We start from the raw sequence: 16,296 nt of genomic DNA on the forward strand, positions 1-16,296 counted from the left end.
CCACAAACAGCAGCAAAGCAATCCACATATTCCTTCTTTTCCAACTTGAAAGACTCACGCAAAGAATAGACGATCACAGCAATCTCTAAGTCACTTTCAATCAGAGTACATCAGTTGAAAATACTGTGAAGTCACAGTTTGATTATTGTTACTTTCTCATCAAGAAACTTTGTGCTTTTGTGAACTCAGAAAATAGAGTAACTTCGGTGATGGACTGCCAACAAAGTCTTTTGTGGCTACAACTTAAAGAAGTGATTGGGATAACAACAACAATGAAGGATTTCCCAAGGAAAGAAACATGAACCCTCAAGAGATTAAGAGGAATAGAGGATGGCCTAAAATTTTAATAGGGAATGGATGAAAATCTATGTACAGTAGTCTTATGCTTAGAAGCATAGACATTAATTTCAACATATTAACAACTAGCAGTATTTACAAAATCATATCTCCATCATATAGAGATGAGTAACAAGATATGCCATGGGAGGGAAAATCTCTTTCTAAATTCATTTCTACTATATAGCTGCTTCTCATTAATCCACTGTCCGCCACCCTTGACGGATGTTAGTCCTCCAAACATCTCCTACAGAAGTTGATGCAGATCCTAACACCACAGACTCTGTTTTCTATATCTCCTCCTTTGTTTGATAGTAGAAGTTGCAGTAAAGAAAATGAAACAATTCACACCAATCAATCAAATTGGGCTTGTTTCATGCTTCAAAAATTCTGAAGAGAAGAGAGCCATTCCATATAGTTCCTTCCCTCTGCATATTCAAACAAAATGCAAATAACCAACTCATCAGGCATGACAAATTTTAGGCCTGTAGGAAATTCAGTAACTTAAAACCTTCAGAACACATGATTTACAAGATCTAAAATGTAACCACGAGAAGAGACAGTTAAATCCACTAAAATTAAAAAAAAATAAAAATTACAAGGATGGCTTTGAAGCTGATAGCCACCCCTGTATCCACTAAAATATTAAATAGAATAGCTGACATTTTCAACAAGAACCATGGACTATTCATTCACTCCCCATTCAACAAACAAATGAAATAACAAGTATGGAATCTCCACAAGACTGATGGCCACCAATTTGTACAAACAGAATGAAGACAAAACCGTAAAGCAGAGATTTATGATTGAGTTCATTTGAGTTTATGATTGAGTTCACTTAAAACTTTCCTCCCAAATGCTCTTCTTGTAATGATCTAATACGGCATTAAACAACAGCCAACATGATCTAGGAAGGCTTTAACAAAATATGTTGTAAGCATTTGGCTGAAGCGGAGCTTGTGATCTTGTTCATTTCAAATCATGATTGCCTCAATAGTTTACAAACAGTAATTCTTACTGGATAAAAAATCCCCAACACAAGAAAGATAAGCTCAACAATACCAGTAATGATCATGACAATGACATAACTTATATTATCTTTTTCACACTAATCAAGATTGAAGTTAAGCGAGCCCCAGTAGGAAGGAAAATTGTGTCAAACAAAACAAGATCAATTCAAAATGAAATTGAAAACCTATCCACCCTTAAAAGGATCACAGAGTCCAATACTTCAAAAGCTTCAACACCAACACTAACGAGATTATACTTGCAGTCTATGAATAAGAAGCAAATGTGCAAAATTGAGTTTAAGAATTAAGCAATCGACCATCTAGCCAAATATCAGTTTGCTCTAAAATACATAAATCATTGTTCGTTGCCCAAATTGCTTCAACTAATTCACCAACATACCTATATTCGTGCATTCCATACCCAACCAAGTACCATAAAATGTAATACCTAATTACTTTAATATAAAGAACGTGTTTCTTACCAGAAGACAATTCATTTGGGAGGTTCTTGATGGCACTCAAAAGCTGGTCACTAGACGTCTCAACAAGTTCTTTACAACCCGGTCTATAACAAGGCACCAGCACTGCAAAACCATCATCAGACTCATCATCACTTCGAAAATCTGATCCATGAGGCTCCACCCATCCAATAGACCAGTCAGGACCGTCAGATTCAGACCCGGACAAGAAAACCACATCACGTTCCGTCTCTACTCTCCTTTCTTCCCTACTCTGCCATCTCTTCTTAACCTTCCTTGATGAGGTTAATTTTGTAGGGAACTTAACAGAATCAGTCTCTCTCACTCCAGAACCCCACTCAGAAGAGTTACTTAAAGAAGAACCATTGGAGACTGCCTCTTTCTCTTTGCTACCCCATAACCACCATGAAAACCGGGTTAAGGATACAGCCATTGATTTTGTGGAAAGAGAAGTGGAAGCGAAAGAAGGGAATTCGCAGAAGTGGCTGCTGCCTGTTGCAGTAACCACTAGATTAGGAAGAGACCAATTAACTCAGTAACAACAGAGAAGATCAAATTAGGAATAAATGAATTCAATTTCAATCCCACAACAACCCCACAAAGTTTCTTAATTGAAGTAATAAATAAGAAAAGCCAAAACTTGCAAAAAAGGAAGATAAATCAATATCAATGATAAACAAAAAAAAATAATGATTTCTCAAAAACATCCAACAGAACATAGATATGCTATTAGGAGGTCATTTCCCGAAAATACCACAATCAGGCCTCTGTAATTAGTCCACAGAAGTCAATAATCTGTCCGATCAAAACCTCAAAGACTCAAATTAAATCGTCAATGAATTTAGATTCTATCAGAAACCCCTAAAGCGCTAGAACATCAACCGTTAAAAGTTCACAAATTTTAAGCAAAATCAATCCATTACGAACCAATGTTCGCTTAACCTCCTAATTTTTTAAATCAAAAATAAAACAGCACAAAAAGTAAAATCCAGATTTGAAGCCAGTCACGACCTTGAGGGCGAATTCTGCAATATCCGCGATCACGAATGATCAAACTGCAATATAATCTCTCACTACCATATCGCCGGCGAAAACCAAAACAATTAATCGGGAAATCAAAAACCGAAATTAGAATTGGCTACTTCACCGACGAAGAAGAAGACAAGGAACGAAATTGCATCACCGGAGAGAGGAATTATCGGTGATACAACAAAATCAAAATTCGGGAAATATTAACCCTAACGATCTCTCTCTCTCATTGTTGTCTTCCTCTGTCTCTCTCTACTTCACCTCCTCCTCTCTCTACTGTGTTAATCAACTGACAAAGCCGCTCTTCTCCTATACTTATAAGCCTCCACCACTTCTAATTATTTTATTATAATCGTAATTATATATTTTTTTTAAAAAACCCAATCAGACGGTACAGTGTGCATTGTCGCGCTCCTGATGGTTGATCGTGCAATAATTAAACTATTGAAGAAATATCTGGTAAATTATCAACCGCTGATGGTTGACAAGTGGGATCGTAACGGTCCAAATTTGCTGACGAGGATTTTTGTCTATCCAATCATTGCGTATTGAGGTTCCAACTATTGACACGTAACTAAAGTCGGTATATTTTTAAATGAAAAATAATAAGAAACCCTTCAATATTATTTTTAGTTATATTTATTAATGACAAGTAGAAAGGAGATTTGAGTTCGCTTCTCACTAGAACAATACTCTTGCGATTACGTGTTGTACTCTGTCATTATGAAAAATTTATGTACGTATAAACGTTGCAACTCAAGTTTAAACTCATATAATATGACACTCCAATATTGAAGTTAACCAACCTACATGCGCCGGATTTGGCACATATGGCAAGTCGACCGACAACTTAGGCCAAGTTGGCACATGTGTGGGTGCCAGGTCAGCTTACTCCTTACATTTTGACACCATATGTATTTTGTTTCATATGCAATTCAGCATGTGTTGATGTGATTTGCCGCTGAAATTCACGCGCAAGTCCCCATCTAATCTAATATGGTATAAATCTCGGAATGCATTGAAACTGATTTTGGTCTCATTCATATTGTTCTGGATGGAACAAAATGTGCCTAAACACTATTCAATATGATCTAGACTAATTTGAAGAAACGTAGAAGGCTTTTTTAAGGAGAAAATCGTGCGGGATTTAGATCTAGAACGGGGAGTATTAAGACTTAAGATACAATGTCTCATATCAAAAAGTTGTGCCGCCGTGCCGGCCTTGATGTTTGATATTTTTTTTTGTTCCATGAGTGGCTTTTTTTTTATTTTTTTATTAAAGAGAATAGTCAAAATTTTAATACATAAAAAAAATGCCAATATATCACATTGAAAAGAAAGCTTGTTGATATTGATTTTATCTTCGAGGCATCTTCCTTCGCCCTTTTTTTTATAAATATTTTTAGTAATGAAAAATATTTGTTTTAATTTTTTTTTTTTAAAGAAAGAACGTTGATTGTTACCTGCTGGTTTCCTTGAGGCTTCCTCTCGCCTGATATTCTAGGCAAATCATGAGCAAAACGACTTTAACAAAGACTGACTGACTTTATATGTCCAAATTCAACCAAAAGATATCTAGATTTATTTACATTTTCTTGATGAGACCTTCAATATCAATTACCAAAACAATTATGAAGATAAAAACAATCTTATTATAGCTAATTGACTTTTAGGAAAGCTAAAAAAAAAAACCCGTTGTCAAAGCTATTGTCATAGGATGTCCATCAATTCATTTTTTGTTTTGTTGCGGGTTTGATAGCCTGAGTTTAAATTAATATCGAATGTTCAAATGATAAGATATGAGGTAGTTGTCAATTAAAAACAGAAGTGTCTATTTAATTAAGCAATGCCAATCAGTATTAAATGGAGAATTGTATGGGTCTTTTTCTGATATGCAATCCAACAAATAATTATATAATTATCGACATTCTTGGCATTTTCTCTCCCTCCATTAGGGCCAAAAAAAGTTGTAATGCAAATCTCATCAATACTAATATATAAATTTGTCTATATAGTAAAAGTGGCACCATATAAGTCAATGATGCCTAGCTTTTTCTAGGAAAATGAGAAGAAAGAAAATATTGTAATGTTTGTTTTGGTGTGGACCCAGATCTTGATATTCAAGTAAAAGTGGACAACATTTAATAGTCCCTCAACTTCTATGGCACCTTTTGGGAGGTCTATGGACTGTAAAATATTCTTTGGCTTCCTTGTGAGGAAAAGAAATGAGAGGGCTCATAGTTTCTCTAAATGTTCTTGTCAAATGAGAAGTACACATTGTCTTGAAATTGGTAGGCCTCCAATCATGCTAGTCTTTTTGCCCACTTGAACATTTGATTGGGGGTTCACTTCACTATAATGTTAATTCATGGTAAGCTATCTAATTTTTAAGGTATTTAGGGATTTGGATCACAAAAGAAAAGGAGAGTATATTTTGGGATTAATGAAGTAATGCAAGGTAGAACTTAACCTTATAAGTCTACACTAACCCAACATTTTCAAACCAATTAAAATATCATCAAATGATCCATGGGATACTTGGAATGGGTGAAGAAATCAAGACAAAAATCTTATATATATATATATATATATATATATATAGTTATATAGTTATATAGTTATATAGTTATACACACACACTAACATATATACACACACACTTGTGAAAGAAGGTTTTGAGGATATCAATCAAAAAATAAAAGAAAGCTAAAAGTGGCATCTCTTGCCCACTTATTGCAAATTAAAGAGGTTAACTTAGGTGAACTTTCTTTTTCATCCACTAGGTAACACTTGCATTGTTGCATTGCATGTGTCATAGGCAAGAGAAAACGACAAAAACAAAGTTTTCATACTAACATTATTATTTCCTCCAATATGAAACCCTAAAAGTGTTCCTTGGTAAGAAGTGAAAAGGCCAATCGGGTTGGTGTTGTTCTTGGAAGGAAAATCCTATGTTAAGCACTTAAAGTTAAAATAAAATTGATGTGGGTTAATTTACTAGCACCCAAATAAGGTTACTAATATTGGACAAAATGAAGATCAGTGTCAAAATTGTGATCTTTTACATGAAAAACCTATTCAATCACAAAACTAAGAGGAGGTAAAAGACACGTTTGGGATTAATTAATTACCGATTATCACACACATTTGATAAATCGATGTCACTGCCTAAAGTTAATCGATCGAAATATCGAATCCCTTCTCAATGTGTTTGGTCTTAAGTCCCAACTGCCTGAATTGGATGGGCCTATCCAATCATTCATGGCAATCAAAGATCATGGGCCGGGCTCTCCATGATTTGGTGGACTCTCAATGTTGGATTGGGCCTCCTGCGTTTATAAATACGAGCCATTTTGTGAAACAAAATGTGGGCCAGAAAAAGAGGATGAGTTGTTGGGATCAGGGAAAAAAAAGTACAGTATTGAATAAATATGTAACTACATCACAATAATGTTGAGGTCCTGAAGAAACTACTGACAAATACAATCCTTGCTCTATAAATCACAACACTCAACAGTTTTTTTATATCTGTAGATGTTCAATAAACACGCCTATGATCTTATGAATGGGAAAATGGAATGCCTTTTCTTATTTATAATACAAACAATATAGCGCCACAAATAATACGTGCAGTGCAGAAACAGCACTTGGAGATACAGACCTTAAGACTTCAACAATGGATAAAATCACCCTTTAACATTACACATACAATCAGGGGCAGGGTATGTATATATGGACTGTTTAGGGTTCCTTAACCTGATCTGCCCTTCTCTGTTTCCATGCCCTTCAACCACTGCCTCCTGGAAATCTGACCAGCTAATACTTTTGTTCAGGAAGAGTGGGCCCAACAGTGCCATGTTCGGCCTGATCGTCTTCAAGTTCTCAAAAGTTCGATGTCCCACCTGTTATCACAAAGAAGTGCCACAAAATATCAGGCCCGAGTTACAGCTAAATTGTGTATGGCTCAGTTGTTTTGGAGCATCGTATAGGAGCAAAGCAAGGAGCACAGCTTCTCCTCAACTTAGAGGGTTAGAACTAGCAATCCCGCATATCAGGAATTGATAAGAGTCTAAATATCAGCCTGAATGCTTACCAGTGCATTGTGCATGTTCCCTGGAGAAGCGGAGATAAAGATGTCGCTGTGCATGCCAACATAGTAATCAACTGCAGCTAACAAAGAAGCCTTGCCTTTAATGCTGACCCGTTCTTCTGAAGAAGCAAGGCTTTTTTTGTCTTCCATCAGTGGAAACAACTTGCGTAAAGTTGAAATCCTAGCTTCCCCACCATAAACCTGAAAAACACAGCCGTTCTACAATTAATCTCCATTTGGTATAAGAATAAATACAGTCCCTCTACTCAAATACTAAATAAGACCTTGTGGGAGGCAAGATAAAGACGAGTTGTGTTGTCAAAGCCCAAAGCTGCCAATAGTAATCCAATCTCTTCTGGAGTCAAAGGGCAACGCCCCTGACTTCTCAACTCTTCATCAGTGAACTGGGAGTTTAGGACTCTTCCCTGCCAAATCAATTGTCTGTACTTGGCCAGAGCCAGTTTTTCAGCTTTGCCCCCGCCAAAATCACAAGCTGAATGGGCAGCCATATCCTACAATGTTAATAAGGTTACCAAAAGAGAACATGAAATAAATGAGAGCCAAATACCAGCTCAATCGTTATCTCCATGATAATGGGTAAAGACGAGCAACAAATCTATTGGAACTATGTAATAACCCATAAGATGGCAGTCATGGCACAAATATCATGTGCATCATTCATAGAACTTATTTTGGCGAAGACTGAATAGTTCAAATTGAATAACGATAATTTGCATGTAGCTTTGAAAATATTAAATAGTGATACCTTGTCGAAGCGAAGATGTAGTGCAACAAATTTCCGAGCACCTTGTTTGACAACAGCATCAGTGGTTTCTCGTAGGTGGTCATTATCAAGTGCTTCACTGCTATCTGAAGGATAGCGAAGGCGACTGACGAGTTCATCTCCCAGTGCTGTAATGTGGGGAACAAAAACTAATGCTTGAAAATTAACTTTACAGCGTAACAGTTGGATGTCCATAGGCAAGTTGTCAAATGCCAAACGGTGAGAGAATGGGGCAATAGCAGCAATTCCATAACTGGACCACATACAACATGGCAAATTAGTAACATGAAAAAGTGCAAGTAAAGAAGGTGGAGCTAAATATTGATTAGATGAAACACAGAACGACTTTTCACTTTCCTCCCATGCCCAACTCATATGCTGTCAACATCAATGAACATATACCGGATTCAACTAAGGGTTAAATAGAGATCAATATGAAGAAGAACAAAAAGTATGACTAACACAATGCACAGGATTTTATCGCAAATTCCCAGATGATACTAAGAGTTGTAGAATCAGTCCAGATGTGACAGCAAAATATGAAGTCACAAAAATACAAATAAAATATTTGCTGTGGATTGTAAGCACAATGACAATTCAATTAACTACCAACCTCTCCAGTACAGGCAAGACATTCTCTAGATACCAGTTAGCTGAAGCATGAACAGGTGCCGTTTTAATCCTAGTCGTTCGAATAGCCGCGGCATAAAATTCCCTTGTGCTCCAGGAAAAATCATCAGGCAGCTCTCTTACTATATTTATGTCATCTTTTAATGTCTCTATAAAGTGATCGACATCGAATATATCCATGAACGAGCTGCACATAAATATGAAGCTTCAAAATTATCCACCATCTAAAATCCTCAGGAAAAAGGAGGTGGCAAAACAAACCTTGCCTAGCAACTGAAAAAAGAAAAGACAACAAGTTCTTAAATCAGAAATACCTTGAATCTTGCCAAACAGGGTTTACTTCAAGATGTGGAATCACAAGTGTTGCATTCAGTAATCTAGCAACCGCAACAGCATCACAAATCTGCAGACAAAACATTTATCACATAACGAACTGAATATACTTTTCAAAACAAAACAACTAATTGTAAAATTTAATCCCAGAAGATAAACCATCCAGTATTCTGGGAGGTTATTAACTTATAAATGTCAGAGAACATGGCATGCATAGAATCCTCCAAGGACATACCCCCATTCTCTGCTGATTCAATCCTCCGTCAAGAAATACCTGGAGATATCCCTGCGATTCTTGTGGTGTTGCTGCCATAAATTACGGACAAGTTAATTTGAGGGCGGTATGACGAATGAGAGCTAACACTTTGCACAAAACAAGACTACTACAACTTCCCGCTATGTTGTTTAACACATAGAAGAAAAATAAAAGTTGGAAAGTAACTCTACTCACAGGGGGCATTCGTCGATTCAACACATGGCCTCCATCCTTGGTCAGCCAAAGGAGTCCAGAGATCAGACTGCTTTTCATTTGACTGAATGAGATTACACAGGAATGTTACACAGACAATTTCCCTGATAAAAAACAAATTATTGTTCCGGAAAAGATGATGACACTTACACTCTGTCGTTGCAAAGCACTATTCAATAGAGATGAGTGCTTGGGTTTTGGAGCATTCAACTCCTGCATGGAAAAAAAAGCTAATTGATGTTAAAATCAACCCCTAAAGGTAAATTATTCACGAATGAACTTTAAAGTGGCAAGGTTAAAAGCAATGGTGGAAGCACACAAATTCAGATCATTCTCAGAAATAGAAATCACATTGGAGAACACAAATCTGGTATAAGAATTCATGGGTCGTCCAATTATTTCAGTTTAAACTATCCTTCACAATTTCGCTTTTTAACCATACAATCATATTCCAAGGAGTAAAAACTTCCTCCTGCTACTCCTCTTTATATATTTCTGATGTAAGAACCATGAATTTAAAATACATATACGTCATAAGAAGCTCCAAAAAGAAATGACTTCCCTCCATCAAAATTCTCAGTTCCCATATAGCAAACTCCAGGTTAATTTTGATGCACAGAATTTCAAAGTCAACTGAGTTCTCGAAGAAAAACAATAGAATCGAGACTACCACATTGCCAAGAAGTACTAATACAATTGTCCATGTGTATCGTCTTTCACGTTCTATGACCATCTCAATAATGTCTCAATCAGTTCTATACATAACATATTCTGTGATCTCCAACCTATGCACACCAGTTCTAGAATCAACTTTTGTTATCAGTCTCTCTTTAGTTGGGTTTTGATATCGACATGATATCATGCCAACTTGCCAAGGTTGATATTTAAATATAGCTGAATCCAATCCCCCTTTACCACTCAACTCTCAACCTGCATGTGGAGGTCACTTGCAAAGCTTTTAAAGTACCACCGGCGCCGAATCGCTGTAAAATCCCCATTTTATATTACAGAATTCCATTTGAAATAATCAACCATTCAACTCACCAAACCAATGCATTTGGCAGTCAACTATTACCAGCTGGAACAATTCTCACCAAAAGCCAATCTAATCCACTCAAAAATTATGACTCTACATGACATCCTAAGCTACTAAAATATGCAATTCAACACCAAGTTTACCAAGCATAACCTTTTCCACGGATGTCAATCAATAATTTCTAGGATAGATAAAGGAATGGCCGTAAACAGTAATAGAACAGGAAGGCCTTTATACACCCATCATCTCCACAATAGCACTGGACCTAAACCGCAATAGAAAACGAAAGGTCAACCGAGCATAATTTCCCCGGGAAAATATATTTTAAGTTCAGAACACAAATTGAGTCAAACGGTTCTTACTTCTTAACCCATGACAAAAAAAGAATCAAGAAAGGAGTATACATACCGAGAGCATAGAAGGAGAAGCATGGCTCAATGGACTAAACAATCCAGGTAAGAAAACAGGAAAGATGAGAACCAAGAACCCAGAAAGAGCTCCACTTCTCTGATACTGAACCTTCATCCTCCAAAGCACAGAAACTTCAGCTCAGCTTCAGATCTGGGTCCTGGGTTTTGCTAAATTGGTATTGCAAACTTCAATGGAAAAAATAAATTAAGAGAAAAGCAAACAAATTTATTATAACATTCACATGCAAGAAGCTCTCTCACGCACCCAGAAAGCTTCTCCTCCTGTTTTCAGGGCATCTCACATGGACACCTGGTAGACCAAGAATCGTTGTTGGCGTGATAATGAAGTGCCGGTGTCTTTTTCAAAGGGCCAGAAAAGGATAAAGGTTGCTTTGTTACTCAAAGGTAGTAAAAGAATTGGGGAATCACATTATTAATGTTACTATTACTCTCAAAATCTTTTCTTTGTAGCCAAATCAAGACCATCAAGGTTTCTGTGAATTTAGACCGTTGGGAGGGTATGGTGGTCTTGTTGGGTACGTGTATTTTTCAACCATTGATTGCTCGTGCTTTCGCTTTATGTGAGCACCGACACTTCAAAAGGAGTAAAAGCCATTTCAGTGATTTACATGGGAGGTGTGTGCACTGGTATGAGTGTGAGTGGTGTCTGTTCTTGTCTGTATGTTATTAAACGGCAATTCCTTCCACCCACCGCGACGTATGGTGCTCTGGACTGTAATGGTGACACTACACAAGCCAGACTTAATGCTAGTCAACAAACCCAGCTGGCCAGCCAAGTGTTGCACACTTGCTGTCCATATCCAATGTTATGCATGCCATCAAATGTTACTAAACTTTAATATCAATCTAAACTAGATTGCAAATTCAATTCCCATACCCAAAAAAAAATATGTTCATAAGGCTTGGCTTTTTAAAGTATTTGCCATGACTCTCTTTGCGGCCCTTTCATTTCTCCATTTCAACCTCTATAATTCCTTAAATTATATAATTCACATCATTTATTCATAGAGAAAAAGTTAGTCATACGCCTCTTAAATTATTGGATTTGATTATACTCTTATATTCTAAATGAATTCGAAGCCCGAATCCATGTGTTTGATGACTGGTTAGCAAGATCAATTATTTATTGAGTAAATTTTAATGGTTGAGAGAAGATTCGAGCGATATGAATATCTTAGTTATAAAACTTTTACTTTAAATATGTTGCCAAGGGACACGAGAGTCTTGTATCTACGTAAAGATTCTAAAAAATCGTTTGGAGACTATAATCCCCGTACATGAAGACTATAATCTCTCTTCGATATGGTCTAACTCAGCTGAGTCGTTTATAAGAAAAATACATATCATCTCATATTAATAACATGTTTTCTGGTCCTAAATGTCATTGGCAACAATCCATGAAGAACAAAGTTTTGTATGCTCGATATATCCATAGTGAACCAATAAACCCATAAATCACAATATTGTTAGTGTGTTTGGAATGACAATTTCAAAATAGTATTATAGCAAAGTCTCGGCTAAGTTGGACGTGATATCTACTTAATTTGTCAAGTCTAACATAATATAGCACACAAGTGTAGGAGAGTGTCAATACTATAATCCCACATTAATATGACATAACCCAACTAAGTAACTTATAAAAAAAGCTCATACCCTCCCACATCAACAATGTGTGTTATGGGTCTAAGTATCATCGGTGATGACCAATGAATCATAAAGTGTTGCATGCTCGATATATTTATGGTGAATGGATAAACTCAAATAAGACAATATTATTGGTGTGTTTGAGTTGGGAATTTCAACAGGGTTGGATATCATAGTTGTTTTTTTTCTCATGGATATGCAACATCAAGCTCAGTTTATGAGAGATTTGTTAGATTAATATATATGGGCCCACTGAATAGTGTAAAATATAATAAGAGATTTGGTTGTCCCACCTAGTTATGTTTGCTACTAATCCTTGGATGAGTCAATAATCTGGCCAAAGGCCTAGTTCCAGAGATATTGATGGTTTTGCCTTTTATGAAATATGGTATTGGTGAGAAATGACCTTTGTGTATGTAGATTCATTGAATATGCATAATTCATGGTTTTGCAGGGAACATCAACCCCAAGGAATAATCCAACAGAGAAATTAGCAAAAATAAATTAATTAATTAATTAAACGTCACTCTCCTGAAAGAGAATGTGCTTTTCTTATGGAGAGAAAAAGTTAAAAATAGTAGAATGTATACTACAACAAATCTTAGCCCAAATAGACACATACACATAAAGTTTGCGCATCATACTCTTCATACACGGCAAGGCTGCAAAATGCTTGGGCGAATTCTGCGAAAATATTTGAGACCCTCGGATCTTCGTTTTACCCCATGATTCGTGCAACAATGAATGTTAAGTGGGATATATATACTCATAATCAATGACTATCACATAGATTGAAGGTAAAATTAGGGGTTTGTATTATTGCTTGTGAATTCTATGATCAAATAATGGGGTGTTCATGGTTGGTTTTAGTATTTTTTTTTTTACATAAATTTAACCAATCAATTGATCGGTTATTGACGGTTAGATCGATTTTTTTAGTTTTTCAATTGATTCTCACTAATATATATTTGAAAAATACTCGATCAATCGATTGGTTTGACGATCAATTTGATTTGAGACGATTTTTTAAAATAACTCTACCAAATAGGCTCCTATGACCCGGAGGTCGGGAACCATTTCCAAATTATTTTTTTCTCGAGTTAGACCACTGATGGTTTAGTAGTTGTGAGACCCATCCGAGCGGACGGGGCCTGATTACGGGCCGCGGGGCTGGTTCTTAAGAAAAGAAAAGAAAAGAAAAATATTATGCACACATGGCCATTCTGTCAAAACCAACAAAAGGCTCATTATAGACAGTGGTTGAGCTACTTATCGCTCACCAGCGCCACCTAAACATCATAATTGCCAACGCCTCTTAACCGGAGTCTGACACTAACGACGATGTCTTTAATAATTCTGTCTGCCTCCATTGCTTCTCAGATCTGCTTGGGTTCCTTTTCCTCTCTCTAATGGCACTCCTCAAGCGACTATACCTCTCCATCTACAACTGGGCGGTATTCGTTGGATGGCAAGTCCAAAGATCTCACCTTTACGTTCTCAATTTTATGCTTACAACTGTTTTTTTCGGTCGACTCACTCTTTATTCTCTCTCTCCTCCTTTCAGGCTTCAGGTATTGGTTCTGACATTAAAGACACTAAACGAATCTGGCCATGAACGAGTCTACAGTGCCATGGAAAGGCCTCTATTGTGGGCTCAAACCGCCGCAGTGTTGGAGATTATTCATGGTCTAGTGGGTGAGCGCTGAGTACTCTATCTTGCTTATTTTGTTCCAAATTGAGTTGAAATTCGAAACCCAGTAATTTTTTTGTCTGGATTCTGTGAAATAGGATTGGTGAGGTCTCCTGTAACAGCTACACTGCCACAAATAGGTTCTAGGTTGTATGTAACATGGGGTATTCTATGGAGTTTCCCTCAGGTGAATTCTTCTGTCTTCGTTTTCTGGTTTAGAATCATTGTGTTTAGAAGATACTTAAACTAAATTGAGGGTTTTGGTTGGCAGGTCCAGACCCACTTTTTCGTTAGCTCTTTGGTTATCAGCTGGTCCATAACAGAGGCAAGTATTACAGAATACCATTTCCAAATAATGATATATCTGCTGTGTATATTTTGTTCCTTAGTTTCTGTTTTGCTGGCACCATCAAACAATATGTTTGTTAATTTTCATGAAAGTAGTATAATTACTAGCTGGGTATTCACCAAATTTGTGAGAACATTTGACTGTTAACTTGAGAACACACAAGATCTGCTGTCTTAATTAATTTGGCTCCTTAACGCCTGATTTGTTTGTTCAATCGTTAACGTGTGAGTTTGGCAAACTCATGAGCGACAATTATCACTACTGTTTGCAGTACTGACATAAACGAATGAAAAAACTTGAGCACTAGAATGAAATAAGACAAGCTGCGGTGCTGCACTAACATTTGTTGGATTGTTTGATGCACAAGTTTGGGTCCCTCTAATTGGTGGTATTATTATCATGATTATTTGATCATCTATTAACAGTGCTAAAAGACAGTGAATCTCGAGTTTTCGGCTGAAGCTTCGAGGTTTTTATCACTAGTCTTTTGTTATTGTTTGTTTTGTTTCAAAGCTTGTATTATAAGATTTTGGACCCATTGATAGGCATCATCATATGACCTTGATGCTTCTATATGACTAGTTATAGCTATCACGGAAATCAAAGTGATGAACAAGAGTTTTCAATTGTTGGTTTGTTACTTGTCATTAGATGTTGTAATCTGTTGATTGTTTCTGAGTGATGACGTTTCTAATCATTGGTCAATGATATTTTTCGAACCCAATCTGAAATGTGTATCATTCTGTGTTGCAGATTATTCGCTATTCCTTCTTTGGAATGAAGGAGGCACTTGGTTTTGCACCATCATGGCTCTTATGGCTTAGGTATGGATATTTACTATGATGCTCCTCCATTTTATACGAATGAGTTACTGACAGTCGTTTCATATCCATCTTTTCATGTTAAATTAATACGTTTTATGTGTTTCACAGGTATAGTTCCTTTTTGTTGATGTATATAACTGGCATCTCCAGTGAAGTTGGTCTGATATATCTTGCCCTGCCTTACATGAAGGTAACTAGATTTAATGATTTGTAGTCCTAAACTTTCCAAATGAACCGTCTCATGTTGAGATGATGATAATGTAGGCCTTCTTATTGGAGTAGTGTTTAACATATCCGATTGTTATACTGTTACAGGAGTCCGGAAAGTATAGTTTAAGGATGCCCAACAAATGGAACTTCTCTTTTGATTACTTCTACTTTGCATTTCTCGTTCTCGGTATCTATGTCCCAGGCATGAGCTCCTCATCATTCTTTGGCATGTTTTATCCAAACTGTATCGCTCTATAGGATAACGATCGTCAATTCATTGAATGACTTATTATTTGCAGGGAGCCCTCACTTGTATGGCTACATGCTTGGGCAAAGGAAGAGAGCCCTTGCAAAATCCAAAAGGGAATAAGGGCAGCAGCAATATGTTATAATGTTATATATCGTTTGAGTTATTGTAATCTTGTGTAGCAATTGTAACAAACTTGAATCGAAAGGTTTGGAACATGCAGACAGTTAAAAAATGAATTATGGGTTTGACACTGCCTACCCATATTTGGCTTCGAAGACCTTTGTTAATGTTAGTTCAACATTATGCGCCATCTTGTTGTAAATCCCCATCGTATGTGATATTGGGATTTGTTTAGTGAGACTGGAAAGAATGATATAGAATCTGTAGGAGAGTATCAGAGATTTGGGTGGATTTTCAATGTTTCCAGTTTCCACATCTTCAAGCAATCTTTGTAATTTGTAGGCAAAAGCCACATTCCAGAGCCTTCGACTGTTTTCAGCAGAAAATAGGCTCTCGTGGGTCAGCAGTAACCATTCATGCTGTGGTTTCAGCCAAAGTTGTATGCTGCGTTCGATCCCTCGTGGGATCTACCTTGTTAGGCTCCGTGCTAAGTCTCGGTCTAACTTATCTGTCAACAAGTTGTATTTGCAGTCTGTTCAACCAAAGTTTAAACCCAATTTGTCCGTTTAAACCATAATGTTG

The 16,296-nt window shown here is 36.7% G+C and overlaps 3 protein-coding genes across 6 annotated transcripts; 1 reads left to right on the forward strand and 2 right to left on the reverse strand.

Moving 5' to 3' along the window:
* Positions 1 to 314: 314 nt before the first annotated feature.
* LOC119985193 lies at positions 315 to 3,140 on the reverse strand. Its single transcript, XM_038829409.1, has 3 exons — positions 2,837 to 3,140; positions 1,829 to 2,317; positions 315 to 764 (listed from the first exon to the last, which is right to left on the reverse strand). Exons 2-3 carry the CDS (start codon positions 2,256 to 2,258, stop codon positions 718 to 720), a joined length of 477 nt encoding a protein of 158 aa, XP_038685337.1. The 5' UTR covers positions 2,259 to 2,317; positions 2,837 to 3,140; the 3' UTR covers positions 315 to 717.
* A 3,118-nt stretch (positions 3,141 to 6,258) lies between these two features.
* LOC119995166 (O-fucosyltransferase 39-like) lies at positions 6,259 to 11,246 on the reverse strand. 4 transcript variants are annotated; one of them, XM_038841576.1, is made up of 11 exons: positions 10,872 to 11,246; positions 10,605 to 10,764; positions 9,311 to 9,373; positions 9,143 to 9,224; positions 8,927 to 8,997; positions 8,673 to 8,761; positions 8,342 to 8,545; positions 7,711 to 7,981; positions 7,229 to 7,456; positions 6,948 to 7,145; positions 6,259 to 6,756 (listed from the first exon to the last, which is right to left on the reverse strand). In XM_038841576.1, exons 2-11 carry the CDS (start codon positions 10,719 to 10,721, stop codon positions 6,541 to 6,543), a joined length of 1,539 nt encoding a protein of 512 aa, XP_038697504.1. In that variant the 5' UTR covers positions 10,722 to 10,764; positions 10,872 to 11,246; the 3' UTR covers positions 6,259 to 6,540. The 4 variants fall into 4 exon arrangements, with proteins under 4 accessions (XP_038697504.1, XP_038697503.1, XP_038697502.1 ...); XM_038841575.1 differs by having other exon boundaries at positions 10,605 to 10,774; XM_038841574.1 differs by having other exon boundaries at positions 10,605 to 10,792; positions 10,872 to 11,245.
* A 2,257-nt stretch (positions 11,247 to 13,503) lies between these two features.
* Positions 13,504 to 16,005, forward strand: LOC119995324 (very-long-chain (3R)-3-hydroxyacyl-CoA dehydratase PASTICCINO 2A-like). The gene is made up of 8 exons (XM_038841795.1): positions 13,504 to 13,739; positions 13,836 to 13,966; positions 14,060 to 14,148; positions 14,233 to 14,286; positions 15,064 to 15,134; positions 15,243 to 15,324; positions 15,450 to 15,546; positions 15,644 to 16,005. The coding sequence occupies exons 1-8, from the start codon at positions 13,681 to 13,683 to the stop codon at positions 15,712 to 15,714; spliced, it is 654 nt and encodes a 217-aa protein (XP_038697723.1). The 5' UTR covers positions 13,504 to 13,680; the 3' UTR covers positions 15,715 to 16,005.
* The last annotated feature ends 291 nt before the right edge of the window (positions 16,006 to 16,296 follow it).

This window comes from Tripterygium wilfordii, chromosome 3 (genome assembly GCF_013401445.1).
Source record: "Tripterygium wilfordii isolate XIE 37 chromosome 3, ASM1340144v1, whole genome shotgun sequence".
In the NCBI taxonomy this organism is placed as follows: Eukaryota; Viridiplantae; Streptophyta; class Magnoliopsida; order Celastrales; family Celastraceae; genus Tripterygium; species Tripterygium wilfordii.